At 45.4% G+C, this 21,936-nt stretch overlaps 2 protein-coding genes across 3 annotated transcripts; one reads left to right on the top strand and one right to left on the bottom strand.

Annotated features, from left to right (window-relative positions):
- Window positions 1–439: 439 nt before the first annotated feature.
- Window positions 440–7,284, bottom strand: LOC129838409 (T-complex protein 1 subunit delta-like). The gene is made up of 13 exons (XM_055905346.1): window positions 6,970–7,284; window positions 6,438–6,490; window positions 6,244–6,333; window positions 5,876–5,984; window positions 5,364–5,628; window positions 4,475–4,607; window positions 4,141–4,280; window positions 3,779–3,875; window positions 3,550–3,660; window positions 2,531–2,661; window positions 1,326–1,560; window positions 793–906; window positions 440–624 (listed from the first exon to the last, which is right to left on the bottom strand). The coding sequence occupies exons 1-13, from the start codon at window positions 7,091–7,093 to the stop codon at window positions 610–612; spliced, it is 1,617 nt and encodes a 538-aa protein (XP_055761321.1). The 5' UTR covers window positions 7,094–7,284; the 3' UTR covers window positions 440–609.
- Window positions 7,285–7,343: 59 nt separating this feature from the next.
- Window positions 7,344–21,357, top strand: pus10 (pseudouridine synthase 10). 2 transcript variants are annotated; one of them, XM_055905326.1, is made up of 18 exons: window positions 7,344–7,696; window positions 9,775–9,907; window positions 10,217–10,483; window positions 10,815–10,901; window positions 11,358–11,392; window positions 15,024–15,138; window positions 15,417–15,493; window positions 15,707–15,752; window positions 15,941–16,023; window positions 16,149–16,234; window positions 16,540–16,665; window positions 17,341–17,397; window positions 17,489–17,565; window positions 19,417–19,472; window positions 19,633–19,750; window positions 19,945–20,087; window positions 20,264–20,363; window positions 20,662–21,357. In XM_055905326.1, the coding sequence occupies exons 2-18, from the start codon at window positions 9,782–9,784 to the stop codon at window positions 20,698–20,700; spliced, it is 1,638 nt and encodes a 545-aa protein (XP_055761301.1). In that variant the 5' UTR covers window positions 7,344–7,696; window positions 9,775–9,781; the 3' UTR covers window positions 20,701–21,357. The 2 variants fall into 2 exon arrangements, with proteins under 2 accessions (XP_055761301.1, XP_055761306.1); XM_055905331.1 differs by having other exon boundaries at window positions 7,346–7,696; window positions 15,959–16,023.
- The last annotated feature ends 579 nt before the right edge of the window (window positions 21,358–21,936 follow it).

Here is a 21,936-nt window from a genome sequence, read left to right as displayed (position 1 = left end):
TTGTTCATTGTACATGCAAAGTACATGGGGAAAGTTGCAATGACAACATTTAGACCTTGAAATATGACACCTTTCAAATTCAAAGTTTTAGCAGCGGCTTTAAAATGCTCCGTCATTTCTAGCCCAGATTATTCATGCCAAAAACATAGCATTTAAATAAAATATATTCAACACTTTATTCCATTTCTAAATTGATAACTTTCAGTGTAAAGTTTTTATAGGCATAAAATACATCATGACCCACAGATTGATTTATGTATTAAAATGGTGATAACTACCAAAACCAGGGTTGACAGTTGACTGCCAATGCCACCTGTCGTTAACACCATGCCGTTGGTGACACTAGCCTGAGATTTAAAGATGAACTGCTCATCAGTGGGGTCAGTCACCGAGGGAGCACAAGGAAGAAGTACACATAAAAACACAAAGACAAGACATGGCGTGTCAAAAAAAAACTGTTTAATTAAATTACAGAATGCATCAACTACAGAGGACTTCTGGACATACAGGTCTTTGCAAACAGCCAGTCCTATGATTCCTTGTGACACAAGCATGTGCAGTAACACACTGGTAACACACTGCTACATTGACAAATCTTCTCGTAACTTCTTATCGGGTGTTCACCTGCAAGACAAGGGGAAAATATTATTACCTTATAAAAGGACAATTTAAGTGAAAGTGGGGGGGGGTCTGCTGTTCTGTTCCATACTAAAAAAAGGCATACAAGATTTAATGCAGGTTGAATGAGATCACCCTCTGGTGACACTAGTGGAGGGCTGTCTGGCCTCTTACCACGTCATCAATTTTAAGGATGCTGCGGACCGTCTCGGTGGCGAGGGTCAGAGCGCTGACAGACACCAGCAGAGGTTGCACCACCAGCTCCTCCAGAATGTTGGAGATACCGCCCTGAGAGAGGAATGAGGAGATCGTTACCCCAGGGGTGTTTAAACAGATGTGAAACATCTCGAACGATGCAGAGATGTAATTAGAGGAGACGAGTCAATTCCCTATTCTACATGATAAACAATCACATATCTGGTATGCAACTGCAGTAATGTAAATCTGAACGACACTCAAAAATGAAGGTTCTGTATCGAGCTGGTGAATGGCTGGGCCACAAGAGACCACAGTCAATGAATAGGCAAATCAGTTTACTGCGAGCACACCAGGACAATGAGGTGTTGTCAAGGCGTGACTAGCCTCAGGAGACAGTCACATTTGTTCTAAATCTTAAGGTTCTCAGGATGCAATGTTGAACAAACTATGGCAGGGTGAAAATAAGCATAAAACATAAGAGAATCCAGGAGAGCGTGGCAGGGCCATACCTTGCGGACATTGATCCCGGCAGTCTTCTCGCCTTGGGCGTGCCTATTGCGGAGCTCTGTGACAGTGGAGATGGGGTTGAGGCCAGCGTTCTCGGCCAGTGTGGACGGCACCACTTCCAGAGCGTCTGCGTAGGCCCTCACGCAGTACGCCTCCATGCCTGGCAGCGTGCGGGAGTACTCAGCCAGACGCAGGGCCAGCTCGATCTCAGGGGCACCGCCACCGGCGATCAGAGCCCTGGGAGGGAGAGATGGCGAGAAAGTCAAGGTATAGAGATTAAACAAAAGTGCCCCCCCCATTCTGATAAACTGGTGAAAGCAAATAGGCTGTAGTAGATTGGGGCGATATGGACAAAAATCCATACTGCAATAAATTAACTTTATTAATATATGTTAACTATAAATTTACAACATTGTGAACCACTGTTTGCATTACCCCTTTAAAACCAATAGTTTAAATGTTGCAGATGTCAATAGACCTATTAACAGCCAACCATATTAGCAAACTTACTTTATGCCAAAACTCACATCTTCAGTATCGGCTACCTACGGTAAGGAACTGCAAAATGCCCACGATAAGTGGTTGGTATAGTCGGAGTCGATCGTTTTTGGTTTATCGTCCAAGCTCGAGGCTATAGCGCTAACATATACTACATTTTCAGATCAGATTGAGTGAAGGATACGGGGATGGAGATGAACCCCACCAATATACATAAGTTAACCAAACAAGGAATTTAATGAATGCAAAGAAAATGGTTATTAGAAAATAACTAAGCTGGTAGATACTTTTGGGCCCACTTCTCCCCCCCCCCTCTTCTGTAATAAAAAGAGGATGTTTTAGATCCTACAAAACAGAAATATCTATGGTTGGTTTCAAGATCTATTGGGATCGAGCACAAGATCTGTTACGCTCTTTAAAAAGGGTGCACATCCTTCACAGCCATTTTAGGCGTAGTTGCACTCTTTCAGAGGAGTATGTTCCTCTCAACAGGTCCAGAGCCAGGGGTGAAGCCACTGACCCAGGTTGAAGAGAGGGTTCTCTCTGTCCCCCGGAAATGGCCACTTGTGACACGGACAGCCACGAGTGGGCAAAGCTTAGAGGGACTGGTGCTTCATTTTCTATGTAATAATTCCACATACGTCACTGCATGCATCTACAGAGGCAAGTGTTGTTTAGACAGCAGACCAGAGCGGCTACAGTAACGCACCTCTTCTTCACCAGGCAGCGGATGACACACAGAGCGTCGTGGATGGAGCGCTCCGCCTCCTCGATCACCAGCTTGTTGGAGCCGCGCACCACGATGCTCACTGTCTTACCGGGGTTGCTGCAGCCTGTGATCTATGGAGTGGAACAGGCCAGAGAGAAACAGCATGAATTCGCTTTCAATTGGAAATTGAAACCAGACGCAAGCCAAAGTTATTATGCAACATGCTGACCAGACCAGGACACGCAGGTTGAAACTCTGAACCAAGTATATTCATTTGGGGACAGGTCAAAAAGCATTAAACATTTATGCCAATTTAGCTAGCTAGATTGCTAATGCTAGCTAATTTGTCCTGGGATACACATTGGGTTATTATTTTATCTGAAATGCACAAGGTCCTCTATTCCGACAAGGGTCAGAGTTGGTTTCTAGTAATCGCTCCTCCTTTAGGCTTCATATTTGGACTTTGTGGCAGTTGGCAACCAACTTAAAGCTGCATTACCACTACTAACTGGACTGGAGTGTGGACCTCAGTTCATCTTTGTCACCCACGTGGGTATATTCTCCTAAAAACCAATGAGGATAGGACAGGTGGGACGTGCAGGGTCTCAAATAGAAAATAGTTATATTTTAGCGCGAGCATTGTGAGTGCAATGACTGAATAGCATGTGCGTGAGCGTTGAGAAATACATTTACATGTGACGCGAGGGGTGTGGTCAGCATGTTAGAATAAGCTTTTCTGAAACATTCAATCGTTTTTACATTGAACATTTAAAGAAAATAATTGACATTTCATTCAAGGTTGGAATACACATAGTGACCATTTTAGGGATTGCATGTAGCCTGTTTGATGACCATTTAACAAGTTCCAAGGGTATTATCATTAGGATAAAACGTGGGTATTTTGACACGAGTCCTTCTTCCACATGCATAGTTGTGATGGCAGCCTGAAAGCAGTCCCGTATCCAAGCCTTGGAGATTACTTGAGCCAAATTGCGATTAGTTTAAGTGAATTAGCATACCTTGACTAGCTTGCCAGAGCCATCCAGGCTGACCTCCTCTGCCAGCTCAGCGGTGCCCATCATCTCAGGAAGGAACTGATCAATGTGGGCGATGGGCTTGGTGCCGATAGTCTGTAGGTGTGCAAGGTGGGGGGGGGGCAAGGTTAGCTCAGCATCAGTCAGCCAGCATTTGGCTGTTACAGAACATGACCTACAAAGTAAAGGCCAATCGAACATTATTTTGTTTTACCTTGCAGATGAACTCAATGTCCTCCCTCTCGATCTCCTTGATCACCATGATCTTCATCTTGTTCAGGAAGTGGAGGGCCAGATCGCTCAGAGCATCTCTGAAAGAAGTAGGGTCTACTTTTTAACCATGTCTACATCCGCACGTCATCCAGTGATCGAGATCGCATCAGAGACGCAGACAGAAGTCCACCTATGGGAAGAGTCTAATATGGAGTGGAACACCTAGCAAGTATGCTAATGCTTGCCCTTCTATTGAATACATTTCTAGATACTGTGAGTGGTTGGACAAAGTGAATTAATTACATTACAGTGACATGAAATAATGCCTTCACAGTGATGTGAGAGTAATGCATCAGGTGTTACCTGAGGATGGACTTCTGGATGAGCAGGACGTTGCAGCCCGCCTTCTTGATCTGTTTGACGAGGTTGAGGATGTAGGCGCGCTCCTCGCGCAGCACGCGGTCCATCTGGGCGTAGTCTGACACTACTATCTGGTTGTCCATCTGGATACGACACGCGAGAGGGACCAACAAAAAGAACATTGAGATGGAACAAAACAATTGTAAGAAAATTAGAAGATTGAGGGGTAATAAAAAGGTAACCGATAAAAATAGGCATAGTCCATAACATCGAGGACATTGACTGACAAACATGTTAGCCAATTTCAACGAGACAGTCAGTGATTGTGATGACTTACGTCGGTTTTGGGCGGGGACAAGCAGAACTGGATGAGGGCGATCTTGGCCTTCTCCACACGGGACATGCCGGAGTTGACCACCTTCTGGGTCAACACTAAGCCATCCACCAGCTCACAGTCATCAATTGTCCCACTGCAGAGAAACACCCAGGACATTATTATGGGTAGAACATCTGTCTAAGGGCAGTAGTGTCTACTTCACTGATTCCAAACAAAGGCAAAGTAGTTAATAAAAAAGCACGAGGAAATAATTTGCTTTGTCGATTGAGATCAGTGGATTGTGTGTCTATTCATGCACAAGCCATTGATAAACACTCAAGTAGGACATCAGTGTGGTTGTGTTGCTGATTACACAACTATGTTTTTGATGTACATTTGTCAGAAGGTGACTGGCAGGGAAAGCAAAGTTGAGCCATTCTGCTAATTGACCGCCTGAGATTGATCTGGCACATCAGACATGTCCACGTCCTCACAGAGAGAGAACTGGGGAGTGAAAATGTGCCTAGTCCAACTGAAATGTAACTGTTGGAAGCTGTCAGAAGCTTCAGGGAAGGGATGGTAACGGTATGACACTGATAATACATTAGTAACCCATGGTATACTGCTGGATCATGTTTTCATTAGGTACTAAACGGCAGAAAAGGAACTGCAAAAGGGGAGGGACTACCTGGACTTTTCCAATAAGAAAAACAAATTTTCCATTGCTAAACATTTGAACATTTCCTGTTGCCCTAATGAACATGACCCAGAAGTCAATCCTGTAAACAACCCTGTTGGTAATCCTAACTAAACATTTACATTTTAGTCATTTAGCAGACGCTCTTATCCAGAACTATTTATAGTAGTGAGTGCATAATCTGGAGCCACCACCCTTCCCCTCCCTCCTCACCCCAACTTCTTGACAATGTGGATATCGTGCAGGTCCACGCCGGTGGCGGTGGCCGGGTCGATGACGCGCATCACGGCGTCCACACTCATGGGCGCAAGCAGGCTGGAGTACTGCGACACCACCTTGGAGCACAGGGAGGTGGTGGCGCTGTTCAGCAGTGTCTCGCGGTCGCTCAGGAGCACCGGCTGGCTCATGCCCGTCAGCACCTCCACGCCCTTATCCACCGCCTTCTGGAACGACTCAGAGATTGTGGTGGGGTGGATTCCTGGTGGAGAAGGAGAGGACAGGCAGTTTGTATTAACTTTCGGATGCAGGGACTCCGTTAGATTAGAACTGATTCTGGTCTAGGAGTTTATAGTGTAAACCAGTTGTCACCAAGCCTGGGAGAGCTTCAAGGCTGCTGTTCAGGCATTTGCCGCAGTCTGGCATAAGCACTTTTTTTTTTACTAAGTTTGCCAGGCAGGTGGGGTTTGCCCTTTTGATAACTATTCCATTGGTTCCTCATCATTTACCCTTCTGAAGCAACTTGGCACATGCGTCAAGCAGGGCACCAGCAATCACGACCACAGAAGTTGTGCCGTCGCCAGCCTCAATATCCTGGGCTTTGGACAGCTCCACCATCTGAAAGACAAACATAGCTTCAGACTCCTGATATTGTTGATCTTTCAAAAGGACATAGACGCTAGAGAGGAAAGTTCCCCAAAGATGCCTTTAAGAAATAGCCTTTAAGAAAATGTGAATTATCACCGAAAAAATGATAGTGCCTTGCCAGATGTCAGAGCAGAAATTTACCATTTCAACAAAAAAAGGCCACAACAATTGTAGATGACAGTGCAGAAACTTGGGAACATATCCCCAGCTCCCTTATCTTGAACCTTACCATCTTGGCTGCAGGGTGCAGCACCTGCATCTGTTTCAGGATGGTGGCCCCATCATTGGTGATGGTCACATCACCCTTCCCATCCTGAATCTGAAATAATCAATTCCTTTTTCAGTTACAGACAAAATGACCAAAACTTGAGAGATGGTAAAGAGAAGTCAAGAGTACTGATGTAAATAACCACATTTAATTACCATTTTGTCCATCCCCTTAGGGCCAAGGCTGGTTCTGATGCATTCAGCGACAGCTGTCAAACAAAACAAATCTGTTACTTCCACAAAGAGGACACACATTCTATGGACAATATTTACTGCTTGACTACTGAGGGGGACAAGAAGACTCCAAGATACTCCATTGGTTAAAGAGTAGAGTACATACATCGATGCTCATGACATCAGGACAGTTCATTTAGTCAATTGTTGGTCCTAACAAAGCTAGGGTACAATAAAGATGATTATCTGGTCACGGTTGCTAGATTGTACACTAATGCCAATGTTCTTTAGAACCTTCATGCATCCTTCATGATTTACTCTGTAACAGATTCTAGCTTGCTAACTGGGTACCAACTTGTGGCTAACGGTTGCCCTGCCCAGATTGAGCCAGCAGTAGCATCCATTCATTCATTCGAAAAGGGAGTGTCGCAGCAGCTGTCTGAAGCAAACAAGCGTCAGGGGTAGGTATTTATTCGTCCAACAATGAAATACGAATACTGTATTTGTAGTTTACCCTTTCCTGCGGAGATGTTACTGAACCGAATCTGTGCTGGCTTGTCACGGTCCACATATGCCCCTCGTCCTTTGTTTCTCATCCCACCACTTGGCATCTTCGGTCCAGCCATTGCTTCAAGCATCCTTACTTATTTTCGTCGGAATATGTTACTAAAATACTTTTGATGGGGACAGATGTAACCAAAAACACAGAAAGGGCTGCTTGACTTCAGATGGGTCCAGATTCGAATTTATCTCTCGCTCTTTCCAGAACCTTCCAGAGCCACCGATTACGACTCTAGTAGAAAAAGGACCCTCCTGTCAACTTCGAAGGCGCTTTGATATGACGTTTTTAGCTGTCTGACAATTTGCCATGCGGGTTTATATGTGGGATGAGACTAGGCTAGTAGAGCACTGTGCGCATCAAACTAGTTTGTTGTACAGTTTAACGAATTAATATGTATATACAGTTATGTAAAGGTACTGGTAGGGATATTGTATACAATTAAGGGACCTGTGGTGTTGATCAAAATTATGAAATCCAACCTCATCAACAGATGAATCTATCTAATTCGACCTGTTGTGTCTACATCTGATGCGGTCTTGTTCCTGTAACGTTAGCTGCATGCTGAGAAACCAAATGACTGAACCACAGAGTTTCTAAACTGTCTTTGACTGAACTCTGTTCTCGCTTTACATAAACATTTGATTGTCTTACAAAGTCTGTAGTTCATTTGCCATTCAAGGTAGGTTTATGACTTGTTGTTTTTGCTTCGCAAGCTTGTGCTTATTTGTATTCTCTGATAAAGCTATAGCTATTTTAGAAACTACAGTAGCGAGTTAGCTGTATTGGCTAGCTGCACATTATAACATGAAATGCATCAACATCCACACAGGGCTGCGAGTGTGACCTAGTGCTAGCAATGTGTCTCAGAGCAAGCAGCCTTGTCCAGTATTGTACAGTAGTACACATTACATTTTACTTCTGGGTTAACGGAGATTATAGCCCCCATAACTACACTGCTCAAAAAAATAAAGGGAACACTTAAACAACACAATGTAACTCCAAGTCAATCACACTTCTGTGAAATCAAACTGTCCACTTAGGAAGCAACAGTGATTGACAATAAATTTCACATGCTGTTGTGCAAATGGAATAGACAAAAGGTGGAAATTATAGGCAATTAGTAAGACACCCCCAAAAAAGGAATGGTTCTGCAGGTGGTGACCACAGACCACTTCTCAGTTCCTATGCTTCCTGGCTGATGTTTTGGTCACTTTTGAATGCTGGCGGTGCTTTCACTCTAGTGGTAGCATGAGACGGAGTCTACAACCCACACAAGTGGCTCAGGTAGTGCAGTTCATCCAGGATGGCACATCAATGCGAGCTGTGGCAAAAAGGTTTGTTGTGTCTGTCAGTGTAGTGTCCAGAGCATGGAGGCGCTACCAGGAGACAGGCCAGTACATCAGGAGACGTGGAGGAGGCCGTAGGAGGGCAACAACCCAGCAGCAGGACCGCTACCTCCGCCTTTGTGCAAGGAGGTGCACTGCCAGAGCCCTGCAAAATGACCTCCAGCAGGCCACAAATGTGCATGTGTCAGCATATGGTCTCACAAGGGGTCTGAGGATCTCATCTCGGTACCTAATGGCAGTCAGGCTACCTCTGGCGAGCACATGGAGGGCTGTGCGGCCCCACAATGAAATGCCACCCCACACCATGACTGACCCACCACCAAACCGGTCATGCTGGAGGATGTTGCAGGCAGCAGAACGTTCTCCATGGCGTCTCCAGACTCTGTCACGTCTGTCACGTGCTCATGTGCTCAGTGTGAACCTGCTTTCATCTGTGAAGAGCACAGGGCGCCAGTGGCGAATTTGCCAATCTTGGTGTTCTCTGGCAAATGCCAAACGTCCTGCACGGTGTTGGGCTGTAAGCACAACCCCCACCTGTGGACGTCAGGCCCTCATACCACCCTCATGGAGTCTGTTTCTGACCGTTTGAGCAGACACATGCACATTTGTGGCCTGCTGGAGGTCATTTTGCAGGGCTCTGGCAGTGCACCTCCTTGCACAAAGGCGGAGGTAGCGGTCCTGCTGCTGGGTTGTTGCCCCCCTACGGCCTCCTCCACGTCTCCTGATGTACTGGCCTGTCTCCTGGTAGCGCCTCCATGCTCTGGACACTACACTGACAGATACAACAAACCTTTTTGCCACAGCTCGCATTGATGTGCCATCCTGGATGAGCTGCACTACCTGAGCCACTTGTGTGGGTTGTAGACTCCGTCTCATGCTACCACTAGAGTGAAAGCACCGCCAGCATTCAAAAGTGACCAAAACATCAGCCAGGAAGCATAGGAACTGAGAAGTGGTGTGTGGTCACCACCTGCAGAACCATTCCCTTTTTGGGGGTGTCTTACTAATTGCCTATAATTTCCACCTTTTGTCTATTCCATTTGCACAACAGCATGTGAAATTTATTGTCAATTACTGTTGCTTCCTAAGTGGACAGTTTGATTTCACAGAAGTGTGATTGACTTGGAGTTACATTGTGTTGTTTAAGTGTTCCCTTTATTTTTTTGAGCAGTGTATATTTGTAGTGCAAAGTGTGCTTGCAAGCTTAGCTTCAGCTACCAATGATTGTAACCTCACCCTACAGTGTGTGATATGTTATGAGCATGGTGATGTGCATATGATATTACTCTTAGATAACTTACAGTAGCACTGATTCTACTGTCAGCTAACTTGTAGTGGGTTTGCCAGACATAACTGTACATTCAACTTTCTTACTGATCTCATCAATCTATGATCTCTGTCCATTTTACAGCAGTATTATGTTGCCCTTGAAGGAGAAAGATAGACCAATAGTGAAGAAGCTGCTGGAAGCAGGATGCTGCGCCCGCTGTGTCCTGAGGTTCTGCTGCTTGGGTGTGCAGTCGGCCTACCGCCAGTCTTATGAGGCCAGTGCTCTTGCTGCATTGTATTGTCTTTGCACTTAAAGCAGGGACAGACATACAGACATTTCAGAGATACAAGTGCAAAGACAATTAAGTAGCTCCAACGTTCTTCTTTGTAGGTAGCCTCGGCTTCACGCTTTGCGTGAAAGCCTGTGGCAGACGCTACTTTGTAGGTGACCTAGGTGTGCTCCTTTAGAAGAATTGTGCCCATGATCCAACTTGCTGTCATATTGTCGGTGAACTGAATTGCTGGCAGACATTTTAATATATTTTTTTGTTGCTGAATAATGTTTTTCTGTTTGTCATGCTCAGGATACAGCAAGGGAACTTTGTGCTTTCGTCAGTGATCCAGAGAATAACGGATCCCAAGATGCAGCCGTGCTGGAGCAGCACACAGAAGACCCCCCTAGTAAAAAAATCAAGATGGATGCCGCAGAGACGGACGTCCAATCAGAAGGCGACTCTGCTGTGGTTCCCACGATGATGGAGGAAGGCGACGCCGAGCCAGCGGGCTCGGACGTGTGTGTGGTGTGCCTGGGAGTTCTACAGCAGTTCTGTGATGAAGCCTATGCCATAAAGGTGTGTTTGGTCACTATTAATCCTATTGCATTAGGAGTCACTGTTGTTTTACATGATACCTATGACTATGTACGTCTTTAGGTGTGTCCCAAATGACACCCTGGTCAAAAGTAGTGCACCATATAGATAATAGGGTACCATTTTAGGACACAACCTTGAAGATTAAAATGAAATGAAAGACCTTAGTACCTGCCTAGTGATCAAATACCCCATCATCAATCAATGCTCCAGTCTACCAGAATATGCCTCAAATACCACAGCTTGAGGACAGAACCAACACTGGAATTTGGGGGGGGGGGATTCATGATACTGTTTTTGTGTGTGTGTGCAGATATCGGAGGTGGTGAAGGCCAAAAACTACCAGTTTGACACGATGGTACTGTCCGTCTCCCTACCGGCCCAGCTGTCTGTCAGAGAGGTCAGTGGTTACATTGTAGGCCTTGGCTGATAACTGATGTCACGCAATTGTCTACCTATCAGCTTACAGTATATCCAAATGGTTTGTCTCAAAACAACTTCCATTCAATAGAAACGTATGATTATTTTAACCTCAGTTGATTCTGTCATAGCCACTCAGTCAGTCTAGCCTGGACACCAGTCATTCTATACAGGTTGATGTGTGGCAGTGCGAGACTTTGATACAGTCAATAATGCAGTATCATGTCCCTGGGTTGGCCATTAGAGAGCATAGTTACCTCATAGTTAGTGGTACTGCGTCTATCTACTCCAGAGTAGACTGAAGTGCAATCGCAAGAGCCATTGTTTCTAGATGTGGCACTCCCATTAGGGTGTGCATGACGGATGCTTGTAAACAGACAAGGGGTTACTCATTTCTGAACATGTACCCTCCTCTCTCTCTGCCACACTCCTACAGCACTCTTGTTGGCTGCATGTAAAGAAGGAAGTGAGGTAAGTTCGCTACACCAGAGTGGCGTCCATCTATCTAGCCTAATTTCTCTCCGTTAAAGAAATCATTCTAATCTGAAAGTATAATCACATTGAAATATTACAGTGTTCTATATTATGACCACACATCTTTCACGTTACCTTTTATAACGTCATGTCATGTCTTAACCCATAACAGTCTAAGTCAGGGGAGGGCGGGGTTCTACTAAGTTATATGGAATTGTTTTAAGAAGGTCATACCAAGGATCATTTAGCTATTTGATTTTGAATTGTAAGACCCCTGGAAGTATCCCAAAAATATATTTAAAATTTAAATGAAAAATGCTATCTGGCCTTACTGCTATTAGCCCATACAAACGCATTGAATAACAGATTCACTACATGGAACAACAGATAGTCCCCCCCAAAAAAATCTAAAGGAAGTTTGTTCTGAAGTGTCTGTCCAATATCTGAGAGATATAAGAAAGATCAAGAAATATTTGTTGTTATTTTTTGGCACTAAACAGTCTCCATATATACTTCCATTCATTTTTTCAACTTGTACGGGGGGGACCATCAGACATGTCTTGTGAGGCCTCTGGACGTCCTAGAGCAAAACAACCGACATGTATGTGTTCCTGAGAGTCTCGCCCATATTATTTTGGCCTGGATCCTTTATTTCCGACACGGAGCCCCGCCGATCCATCACGACTGGTCTGCCGACGTAATCGTCCGATGTGGTTTCAACAGGCTTTTCCATTGCGATGTCACCAAAGACCCATCTGCTAGCCCCGGCCCGCTAGCTTTCTGAATCGCCGTGTCTCCAGCTCGCCTAGCGTAGTAGCGACTACCAAACGGCTCGCTGACTCACCTATTGCTGCTCATTGGACCCTATGATCACTCGGCTACACATGCCTCTCTCTAATGTCAATATGCCTTGTCTTCTGCTGTTTTGGTTAGTTATTGTTTAGGAAGCCGATATGGAAGCCGATATGGAACTTTTCAGGGAAGTCAGGAACCAATATTCAGTTAGGAAAGCTAAGGCTAGATTTTTCAAACAGAAATGTGTATCCTGTAGCACTAATTCCAAAAAGTTTTGGGACACTGTAAAGTCCACGGAGAATAAGAGCTCCTCCCAGCTGCCCACTGTACTGAGGCTAGGAAACACTGTCACCACCGATAAATCACCTACGATAATCGAGAATTTCAATAAGCATTTTTCTACGGCTGGCCATGCTTTCCACCTAGCTACCCCTACCCCGGCCAACAGCTCAGTACCCCCCGCAGCAACTTGCCTAAGCCACCCCCCCGCTTCTCCTTCACCCAAATCCAGATAGCTGATGTTCTGAAAGAGCTGCAAAATCTGGATCCCTACAAATCAGCTGGGTTAGACAATCTGGACCCTCTCTTTGTAAAATTATCCGCCGAAATTGTTGCAACCCCTATTACTAGCCTGTTCAACCTCTCTTTCGTATCATCTGAGATCCCTAAAGATTGGAAAGCTGCTGCGGTTATGTCCCTCTTCCCCCTCTCCAAACTGTTACAGACCTATATCCATCCTGCCCTGCCTTTCTAAAGTCTTCGAAAGCCAAGTTAACAAACAGATCACCGACCATTTCGAATCCCACCATTCCTTCTCCACTATGCAATCTGGTTTCCGAGCTGGTCATGGGTGCACCTCAGCCACGCTCAAGGTCCTAAACGATATCATAACCGCCATCGATAAAAGACAGTACTGTGCAGCCGTTTTCAACGACCTGGCCAAGGCTTTCGACTCTGTCAATCACCGCATTCCTATCGGCAGACTCAATAGCCTTGGTTTCTCAAATTACTGCCTCGCCTGGTTCACCAACTACTTCTCAGATAAAGTTCAGTGTGTCAATTCGGAGGGCCTGTTGTCTGGACCTCTGGCAGTCTCTATGGGGGTGCCACAGTTTTCAATTCTCGGGCCGACTCGTTTCTCTGTATACATCAATGATGTCGCTCTTGCTGCTGGTGATTCTCTGATTCACCTCTACGCAGGCGACACCATTTTGTATACATCTGGCCCTTCCTTGGACACTGTGTTAACAAACCTCCAAACGAGATTCAATGCCATACAACACTCCTTCCGTGGCCAACAACTGCTCTTAAATGCAAGTAAAACTAAATGCATGCTCTTCAACCGATTGCTGCCCGCACCTGCCCACCCGCCTAGCATCACTACTCTGGACTGGTCTGACTTAGAATATGTGGACAACTACAAATACCTAGGTGTCTGGTTAGACTGTAAACTCTCCTTCCAGACTCACATTAAGCGTCTCCTATCCAAAATTAAATCTAGAATCGGCTTCCTATTTCGCAACAAAGCCTCCTTCACTCATCCTGCCAAACATACCCTCGTAAAACTGACTATCCTACCGATCCTTGACTTCGGCGATATCATTTACAAAATAGCCTCCAACACTCTACTCAGCAAATTGGATGTAGTCTATCACAGTGCCATCCGATTTGTCACCAAAGCCCCATATACTACCCACCACTGTGACCTGTATGCTCTCGTTGGCTGGCCCGCGCTACATATTCGTCGCCAAACCCACTGGCTCCAGGTCATCTATAAGTCTTTGCTAGATAAAGCCCCGCCTTATCTCGGCTCACTGGTCACCATAGCAACACCCACCCGTAGCACGTGCTCCAGCAGGTATATTTCACTGGTCATCCCTAAAGCCAAAAACCTACTTTGGCCGCCTTTCTTTACAGTTCTCTGCTACCAATGACTGGAACGAATTGCAAAAATCACTGAAGCTGGAGACTTATATCTCCCTTACTAACTTTAAGCATCAGCTGTCAGAGCAGCTTACCGATCACTGTACCTGTACACAGCCCATCTGTAAATAGCACACCGAACTACCTCATCCCCATATTATTTATTTTTTGCTCTTTTGCACCCCAGTATCTTTACTTGCACATCATCATCTACACATCTATCACTCCAGTGATAATGCTAAATTGTCATTATTTCACCTCTATGGCCTATTTATTGCCTTGCCTCTCTACTCTTCTACATTTGCCCACACTGTACATACATTTTTCTATTGTGTTATTGACTGTACCTTTGTTTATCCCATGTGTAACTCTGTGTTGTTATTTTTGTCACACTGCTTTGCTTTATCTTGGCCCCAGGTTGCAGTGGTAAATGAGAACTTGTTCTCAACTGGCTTAACTGGTTAAATAAAGGTCAAATAAATAATAAATAAAATTAGTGTGTAGCCCAAACTGTTCGGACGCTACAGACATAAGTTGGAAGATCTGCTGTACCGACTTCAGACGAGTCCCAAGACGCTTGTGGGGGTTGTAGAGTAAAACGGAGAACACCATTGTGTTCGTGAGAGTCTCATCTTTCCATAGAGTAATAAACCGTTCAGACACTACAGACAATTTTGTGAGTAGACCGAAGTCTCATGGTCTGACACACTGCTCTAGTTCTTTCACCTCCGAAGCGGAAGTGATGGATCAAGGTGCATCCAATGCAAAAAAGCAGTATCTCTAGATTAAACTGACAGATTTTTATGGGGATGTTTGTATTATGTTAATTCCATTTCCGCAGGGGCGCGGACCATCGACCTTAGGGGTTTTTAATACTTTCATTAATTATGTTGAATTTGTTACCAAACAGGGAGAAGTCTATGTGCCTCGATATGGATGATGTCATCCAGGTGAAGGAGGCCTTCAAGTGGACCATGCAGGGACTGGTGTCCAAAGAGCTGGGGGGCATACCTGTGGTGACCAAGGTCAGTGACCCATGACCCGGAAGTAGCCATACAGTAGCTTCACATGCTGATGGGTCAGACACCACTGTTGAAAAAGATTTGTCATACAGTTACGGTATAACAAACCGACTTGCACTGTGATAAGTGTTCTCTCAGTAAACTTACCCTGGTAAAATAAAGGCAAATCAAATCAAATGTAAGTGACAAAATTATATGAATTCCTGAAAGGAATTTATTTTTATTCTGGATTTTTTTTAGTTCTATTTTTATTACATTTTATTTTCCTCTTCATCCTACAGATCAGTCGACAAACTGAACAGTTTGAGGTGGGCGTGGGTTTTACACACCCAGAGACAGACTCAGACTGCCACTTCCTGTAAGTCCTCCAATCACACTACTCCTCAGGGAATAGATAAGATGAATAGATTGACTAGACTGCTAGATGGATGGCGGGAGGGATGGATGGACGGACGTGTGGAAGGACTGATTGACTGACTGATTGATAGCAAAATACATGTAATATTGAATGTAATATGTAAGGATTTTTATGAAACTACATTCTACTTCTCTGGTTTATTCTTGCAATCAGGGCTGTCATCTGTTCAGACTGCTTCAGACCAACTAAGAACAAACAGGTGAGTGAAAAAGCCAATTGGAGCCATGTCACGTGACATTTGAGCAAAATGGGTCGTTGGTATAAATGGTTTTGATAAGTCCTGTGAATGTTTTCGTCCAATTGCTTTTTTGTTACCAATGGCGACATACTGTTCATTCTTTGTCATTCCATATCTCTCTGTGTTACTGTCTTTTCTCTGATCTCTAGTTTATTGTCCCACAACAGAATGTCTTCACTAGAATGGCCGTGGTCAAAGCCCTCGAGAAGGTTTCCGATGAGAAGTTTCTGAAGTAAGTAATCACGTTATTCTTGCTTATTATTATACATTTTTACTGTTTCTCTGTCTTCACTCTTTTGAGAAAACTCACAATCTAACTGCATGTATTGCTCAATGATATTTATTTTCTCTCGCTAGAAAGTTCCCCTGTCCCCCTACAAGGCCAGCAAGCAAATGCATCGCTCAAGACGTGCAGTGTCTTCACGTTTCTGTATTTGTGGCAGGTAAGGTTGTTTATGACATCCCTTTTGGATGATTTGAACCAAAGGAGGGCTTTGAGATTATCAAGAGTGGGGTCCGTTCACTTTACACGTCAGTAATGTATTCAGTTGGGGGCGAATCCTAACATCCACTTAGGTAAGTCAAATTTTCACTTAATCCCCCATTGACATCAATGCAGGGCTAAGTAAGGAAAAGTTAGGATTCACCCGTCATGCCTTGGGATTTTACGGTTATTTACAATCCAATACTGAAGAGTTGTTTTTAAGGGTTTGAATTGACACCTTTATGTTTGTCCCTGTGTTTTTAGGAAGGTACAACAAGTTCTCCCGCACCCTGCCCCAGACCCCCTGGGTGATTGACGGAGAGAGGAGGATGGAGTCCTCGGTGGAGGAGCTAATCGCTGCCCCCCTCCTCTCCTCTTTCCGGGCCGAGGGTGAGCGTATACTGGGTGGTGTTCATAAGGCCACACTGTAGCAAAATGTTTTGCAACAGGAAACAAAAATCTGTGTTCTTATTAGATGAGTTCAGGTAGAACCTCCTTGTTTCGCTCTGTTTTTAAACGTTTTCTCCTTACTGAATCTGGTAGGCTCTACAAATTATTTCCTCGGGATAGACAGACCATAGAGATAGATAGAGGGCCCAAAAGCCTGTTTTAGCATGGGCAGCGCAATTGAGAACTTTCACCATTTTGAAGTAGTCAACTGGTGGGACTTCCTATGGGTTAATGAAGAATCACATGATTCCACCAAGGTCATCAGGAGGGATTAGCCAATTAATTATACTCGTGAGCAAATGTGCCATAGCTACAGGTGGCAGTCAATCAGCAACCATGGCTTCATACCTGTTCAAACACACTACAGGTAGCAGTATGCACCCTTTCAGTTCTTTTGCCAATTCATAGAAGTAGTAGAAGAAGAAAATTGACTAGTTCAAAAGAGATGGCCTAAATGGCGCTGCCCATGCTCTCACTGATGCCATAATGGGACAGATGCAATGATCCAATGTCTATCTAAGTCAATGAGAAAGACAGATCCAAAAGAATACACTGGTGAATGAATCTGGTATTTCAAGTAATGTCTTTCTCCTCTTGTCCTTCTGGTCTTCGCAGGGTTTAATTTCTCCTCCTCAGGAAGGGAGGACGTGGATGTGCGGACACTTGGAAATGGTCAGACACACAACATACATGTATGTTTACACATCCTCAGTCCTTGTTTCCGTCAATGTGAGGTGTAACGGAGGTGTCTCCCCCTTCGCAGGTCGTCCGTTTGCACTGGAGCTGCTAAATCCTCACAGAGCCAGGTTCAATAAGGCAGAGGTCCGACAGCTGCAGGAGGTACACACACAGTGTCTGCAGAGTCACACACACACAGCGTCTCTGCAGGGTCACACACATACAGCGTCTCTGCAGGGTCACACACACACAGCGTCTCTGCAGAGTCACACACACACAGCGTCTCTGCAGGGTCACACACATACAGCGTCTCTGCAGAGTCACACACACACAGTGTCTCTGCAGGGTCACACACATACAGCGTCTCTGCAGGGTCACACACATACAGCGTCTCTGCAGGGTCACACACACACAGTGTCTCTGCAGGGTCACACACATACAGCGTCTCTGCAGGGTCACACACATACAGCGTCTCTGCAGGGTCACACACACACAGCGTCTCTGCAGGTTCACACACATACAGCGTCTCTGCAGGGTCACACACATACAGCGTCTCTGCAGGGTCACACACACACAGCGTCTCTGCAGGGTCACACACACACAGCGTCTCTGCAGGGTCACACACACACAGCGTCTCTGCAGGGTCACACACACACAGTGTCTCTGCAGGTTCACACACATACAGCGTCTCTGCAGGGTCACACACATACAGCGTCTCTGCAGGGTCACACATACAGCGTCTCTGCAGGGTCACACACACACAGTGTCTCTGCAGGGTCACACACATACAGTGTCTCTGCAGGGTCACACACACACAGCGTCTCTGCAGGGTCACACACACACAGTGTCTCTGCAGGGTCACACACATACAGCGTTTCTGCAGGGTCACACACACACAGCGTCTCTGCAGGGTCACACACATACAGTGTCTCTGCAGGGTCACACACACACAGCGTCTCTGCAGGGTCACACACACACAGCGTCTCTGCAGGGTCACACACACACACAGCGTCTCTGCAGGGTCACACACATACAGCGTTTCTGCAGGGTCACACACACACAGCGTCTCTGCAGGGTCACACACATACAGTGTCTCTGCAGGGTCACACACACACAGCGTCTCTGCAGGGTCACACACACACAGCGTCTCTGCAGGGTCACACACACACACAGTGTCTCTGCAGGGTCACACACACACAGTGTCTCTGCAGGGTCACACACACACAGTGTCTCTGCAGGGTCACACACACACAGTGTCTCTGCAGGGTCACACACACACAGTGTCTCTGCAGGGTCACACACACACAGTGTCTCTGCAGGGTCACACACACACAGTGTCTCTGCAGGGTCACACACACACAGTGTCTCTGCAGGGTCACACACACACAGTGTCTCTGCAGGGTCACACACACACAGTGTCTCTGCAGGGTCACACACACACAGTGTCTCTGCAGGGTCACACACACACAGTGTCTCTGCAGGGTCACACACACACAGTGTCTCTGCAGGGTCACACACACACAGTGTCTCTGCAGGGTCACACACACACAGTGTCTCTGCAGGGTCACACACACACAGTGTCTCTGCAGGGTCACACACACACAGTGTCTCTGCAGGGTCACACACACACAGTGTCTCTGCAGGGTCACACACACACAGTGTCTCTGCAGGGTCACACACATACAGTGTCTCTGCAGAGTCACACACACACAGTGTCTCTGCAGGGTCACACACACACAGTGTCTCTGCAGGGTCACACACACACAGTGTCTCTGCAGGGTCACACACATACAGTGTCTCTGCAGGGTCACACACATACAGTGTCTCTGCAGGGTCACACACATACAGTGTCTCTGCAGGGTCACACACATACAGTGTCTCTGCAGGGTCACACACACAGTGTCTCTGCAGGGTCACACACACAGTGTCTCTGCAGGGTCACACACACACAGCGTCTCTGCAGAGTCAAACACACACAGGACTTGACCACAGCCCTATATTTTCTTCTCACAGACCATCAACCAGTCCTCTGACAAAATCCGAGTACGAGATCTACAGATCGTAAGCAGGTGAGCGACGCAGTAGAAAAATGGGTCTCACTTCTGTCCAGAGACCTAAGAATGATGCTGACAGGTCATACTGTGTGTGTGTGTGTGTGTGTGTGTGTGTGTGTGTGTGTGTGTGTGTGTGTGTGTGTGTGTGTGTGTGTGTGTGTGTGTGTGTGTGTAGAGATGCTATGGGTCACATGAAGGAGGGTGAGGAGGACAAGACCAAGTCGTACACCGCCCTCATATGGACCCAGAAAGCCATCAACAAAGACGACATCACGTTCTTAGAGGAAACCAAAGTGAGTGTTGAATGCTATTTTTAAATGACATTATATTTGCATATAAAATCACAGTGGTAAACATCTTGGTTGTAGTTTATTTTATGGTATGTGTTCTATAAACTTTGGTTTGCTCATTCAGTGTAAACAGTACCTTAAAATAAAGTTCTGCCTACCTACGGTATGTGTTGATATTCTTTGGCTTGGTCATATAGGAGTTGAAGCTAGCTCAGAAGACGCCACTAAGAGTGTTGCATCGCAGGCCGCTGGCCGTCAGAGAGCGCGTCATTCACACCATGAGTACATGCTTCCTGGACGCGCATCACTTCCACCTGAAGCTGCGCACGCAGGCAGGGACGTATCCTTTACACAGAACGAAGCAAAACAGTGCAATACACAAACCCACACGTACACACAAAGGGAGGTGTTAAGGTTGAGAGACATTCACAGTTATATACTTACACACATAATAACACATTCAATTTTTTTTATCATGAACAACTCACCCAATGTCTTTACCTTAGCTGTTCCCAGTTACATCAAGGAGTTTGTCCACGGAGACTTTGGTCGCACCAAGCCCAATCTGTGTGATCTGCTGAAGACTGAGACTGATATCCTAGAGCTGGACGTTGAGGTGGGTATTTTAGAAAGTTGACAATAAAAGTATCTAGCTTTTTGTGGGATATTAAAATAAGACAGTGCACAGGGATTATTGTATTAAAAATATCGAGACACAGTTGAAAAGTTAATTAATCATTGAAAGGGATAAAGCGATTTTACTTATTTCGATATTGGTTTCCTTACCTTGAAAGCAGTCTGTGCTTTCAAGCTAAGAATACAAATATAGAAAATTGCCGAACTATGATTGAACATGCAGGTGACTCAAAAGGGTTCTTCTGAGTTTAGTCTTTCTCTCTCTGTGCGTTCCTCAGTCTGTAGATGTGGACTGGCCACCCTCCATCCCGGAGTGAACCTCGTCTCACTGATGCTGTTGGGGATGCCAAAAGGAGCCCTAGTTCTGATGGGCCATACCTTCACCTATTGGACCCCCACCAACTCTGTTTAGCTCAGTTCCACTGATCTCTAGATTATATGGATAGTGTCAATATATTTGTTTGTTTTTCTTGAGGTCAATACAGATGATTTTGAAATGACTGAATCTGTGCAGCACGTGCGCTGAGCTGAGGCCTTGAACTGATCTTAGATATACATGTCTTTGAGAGCCATAGCAGGGACTGGGTGTGAATGGCACTGCTGATGGAAAGAACTACAATCCAAGTGAATTGCACCCTGGTGTCCCAAGTCTGAATTAGTCCCTTATTAGCAGAGGATGAAAAGCAGAAGTGTTTCGGCCCTCCAGGACAGACATTGAACAGCCCTTTTATAGAGCATCGCGGTAGTATATGGTCAGTATTTTGTGTGTATTTTCCTCAGTTGATTTACAGAGGTTTTTGTTCAGCCTTAAAATCAATTGTTTACCCATGGATTGTCCCATAGGCAAAAGGAGAGCAATGCTATACTTTTTTTTTGTATGAAAAATATTTGATTGTGATGTCTCCCATCAGCATAATGTTCCCCATTGTACATCCCATCCAAATAAAGGCCTGGGTTATGTTTTGTGCACACAATGGAAAACTTTTTGCTTCATATTGAACAAGTCCACACCAGTGTGTCGCCGGTGTTTTATGTTAAAGAGAAACTTCAGCATCTACTGCCCCGGAATCACAGGAACTCGTGGATACCATTTTTATGTCTCTTTGTGCCATTTGAAGGGAGTTGCTAACTAGCGTTAGCGCAATGACTGGAAGTGTATGGGTAGCAGATACCCAGTTTTCCAGACATTGCGCTAACGCTAGTTAGTATTTGCTTGTGAAACTACTTCTTGCTTCCTTCATACTGGACAGAGAAAAAAATGGTATCAATGAGTTCATGTGATTCTGGGAAAGTAGATAAAGGGCCTCATTGCCAAAATCCCGAAGTATCCCTTTAATGTAAGCTCTCTGTCTCCATCAGGAGAGTGACACTAAAGACTTGTGGTAAGCAGACTCACAGACCTTAGCATCGTTCAAGACTGGTGCTTTTTGAGGTGATAAAGTTCAGTTTGCCATTGTTATGTAAATGCAGGCTAAAAAAGTACCCGGGGCCCAGTGAGACACTGGTACCGGCCCATGTAGATGGAAAAAGAAAAGGCTGAGCCTTTGGGGTAA

This window comes from Salvelinus fontinalis, chromosome 3 (genome assembly GCF_029448725.1).
Source record: "Salvelinus fontinalis isolate EN_2023a chromosome 3, ASM2944872v1, whole genome shotgun sequence".
Taxonomy (NCBI): domain Eukaryota; kingdom Metazoa; phylum Chordata; class Actinopteri; order Salmoniformes; family Salmonidae; genus Salvelinus; species Salvelinus fontinalis.
Note: the sequence above shows the minus strand (reverse complement) of the source record. Positions and strands in the feature narration are given on the sequence as shown.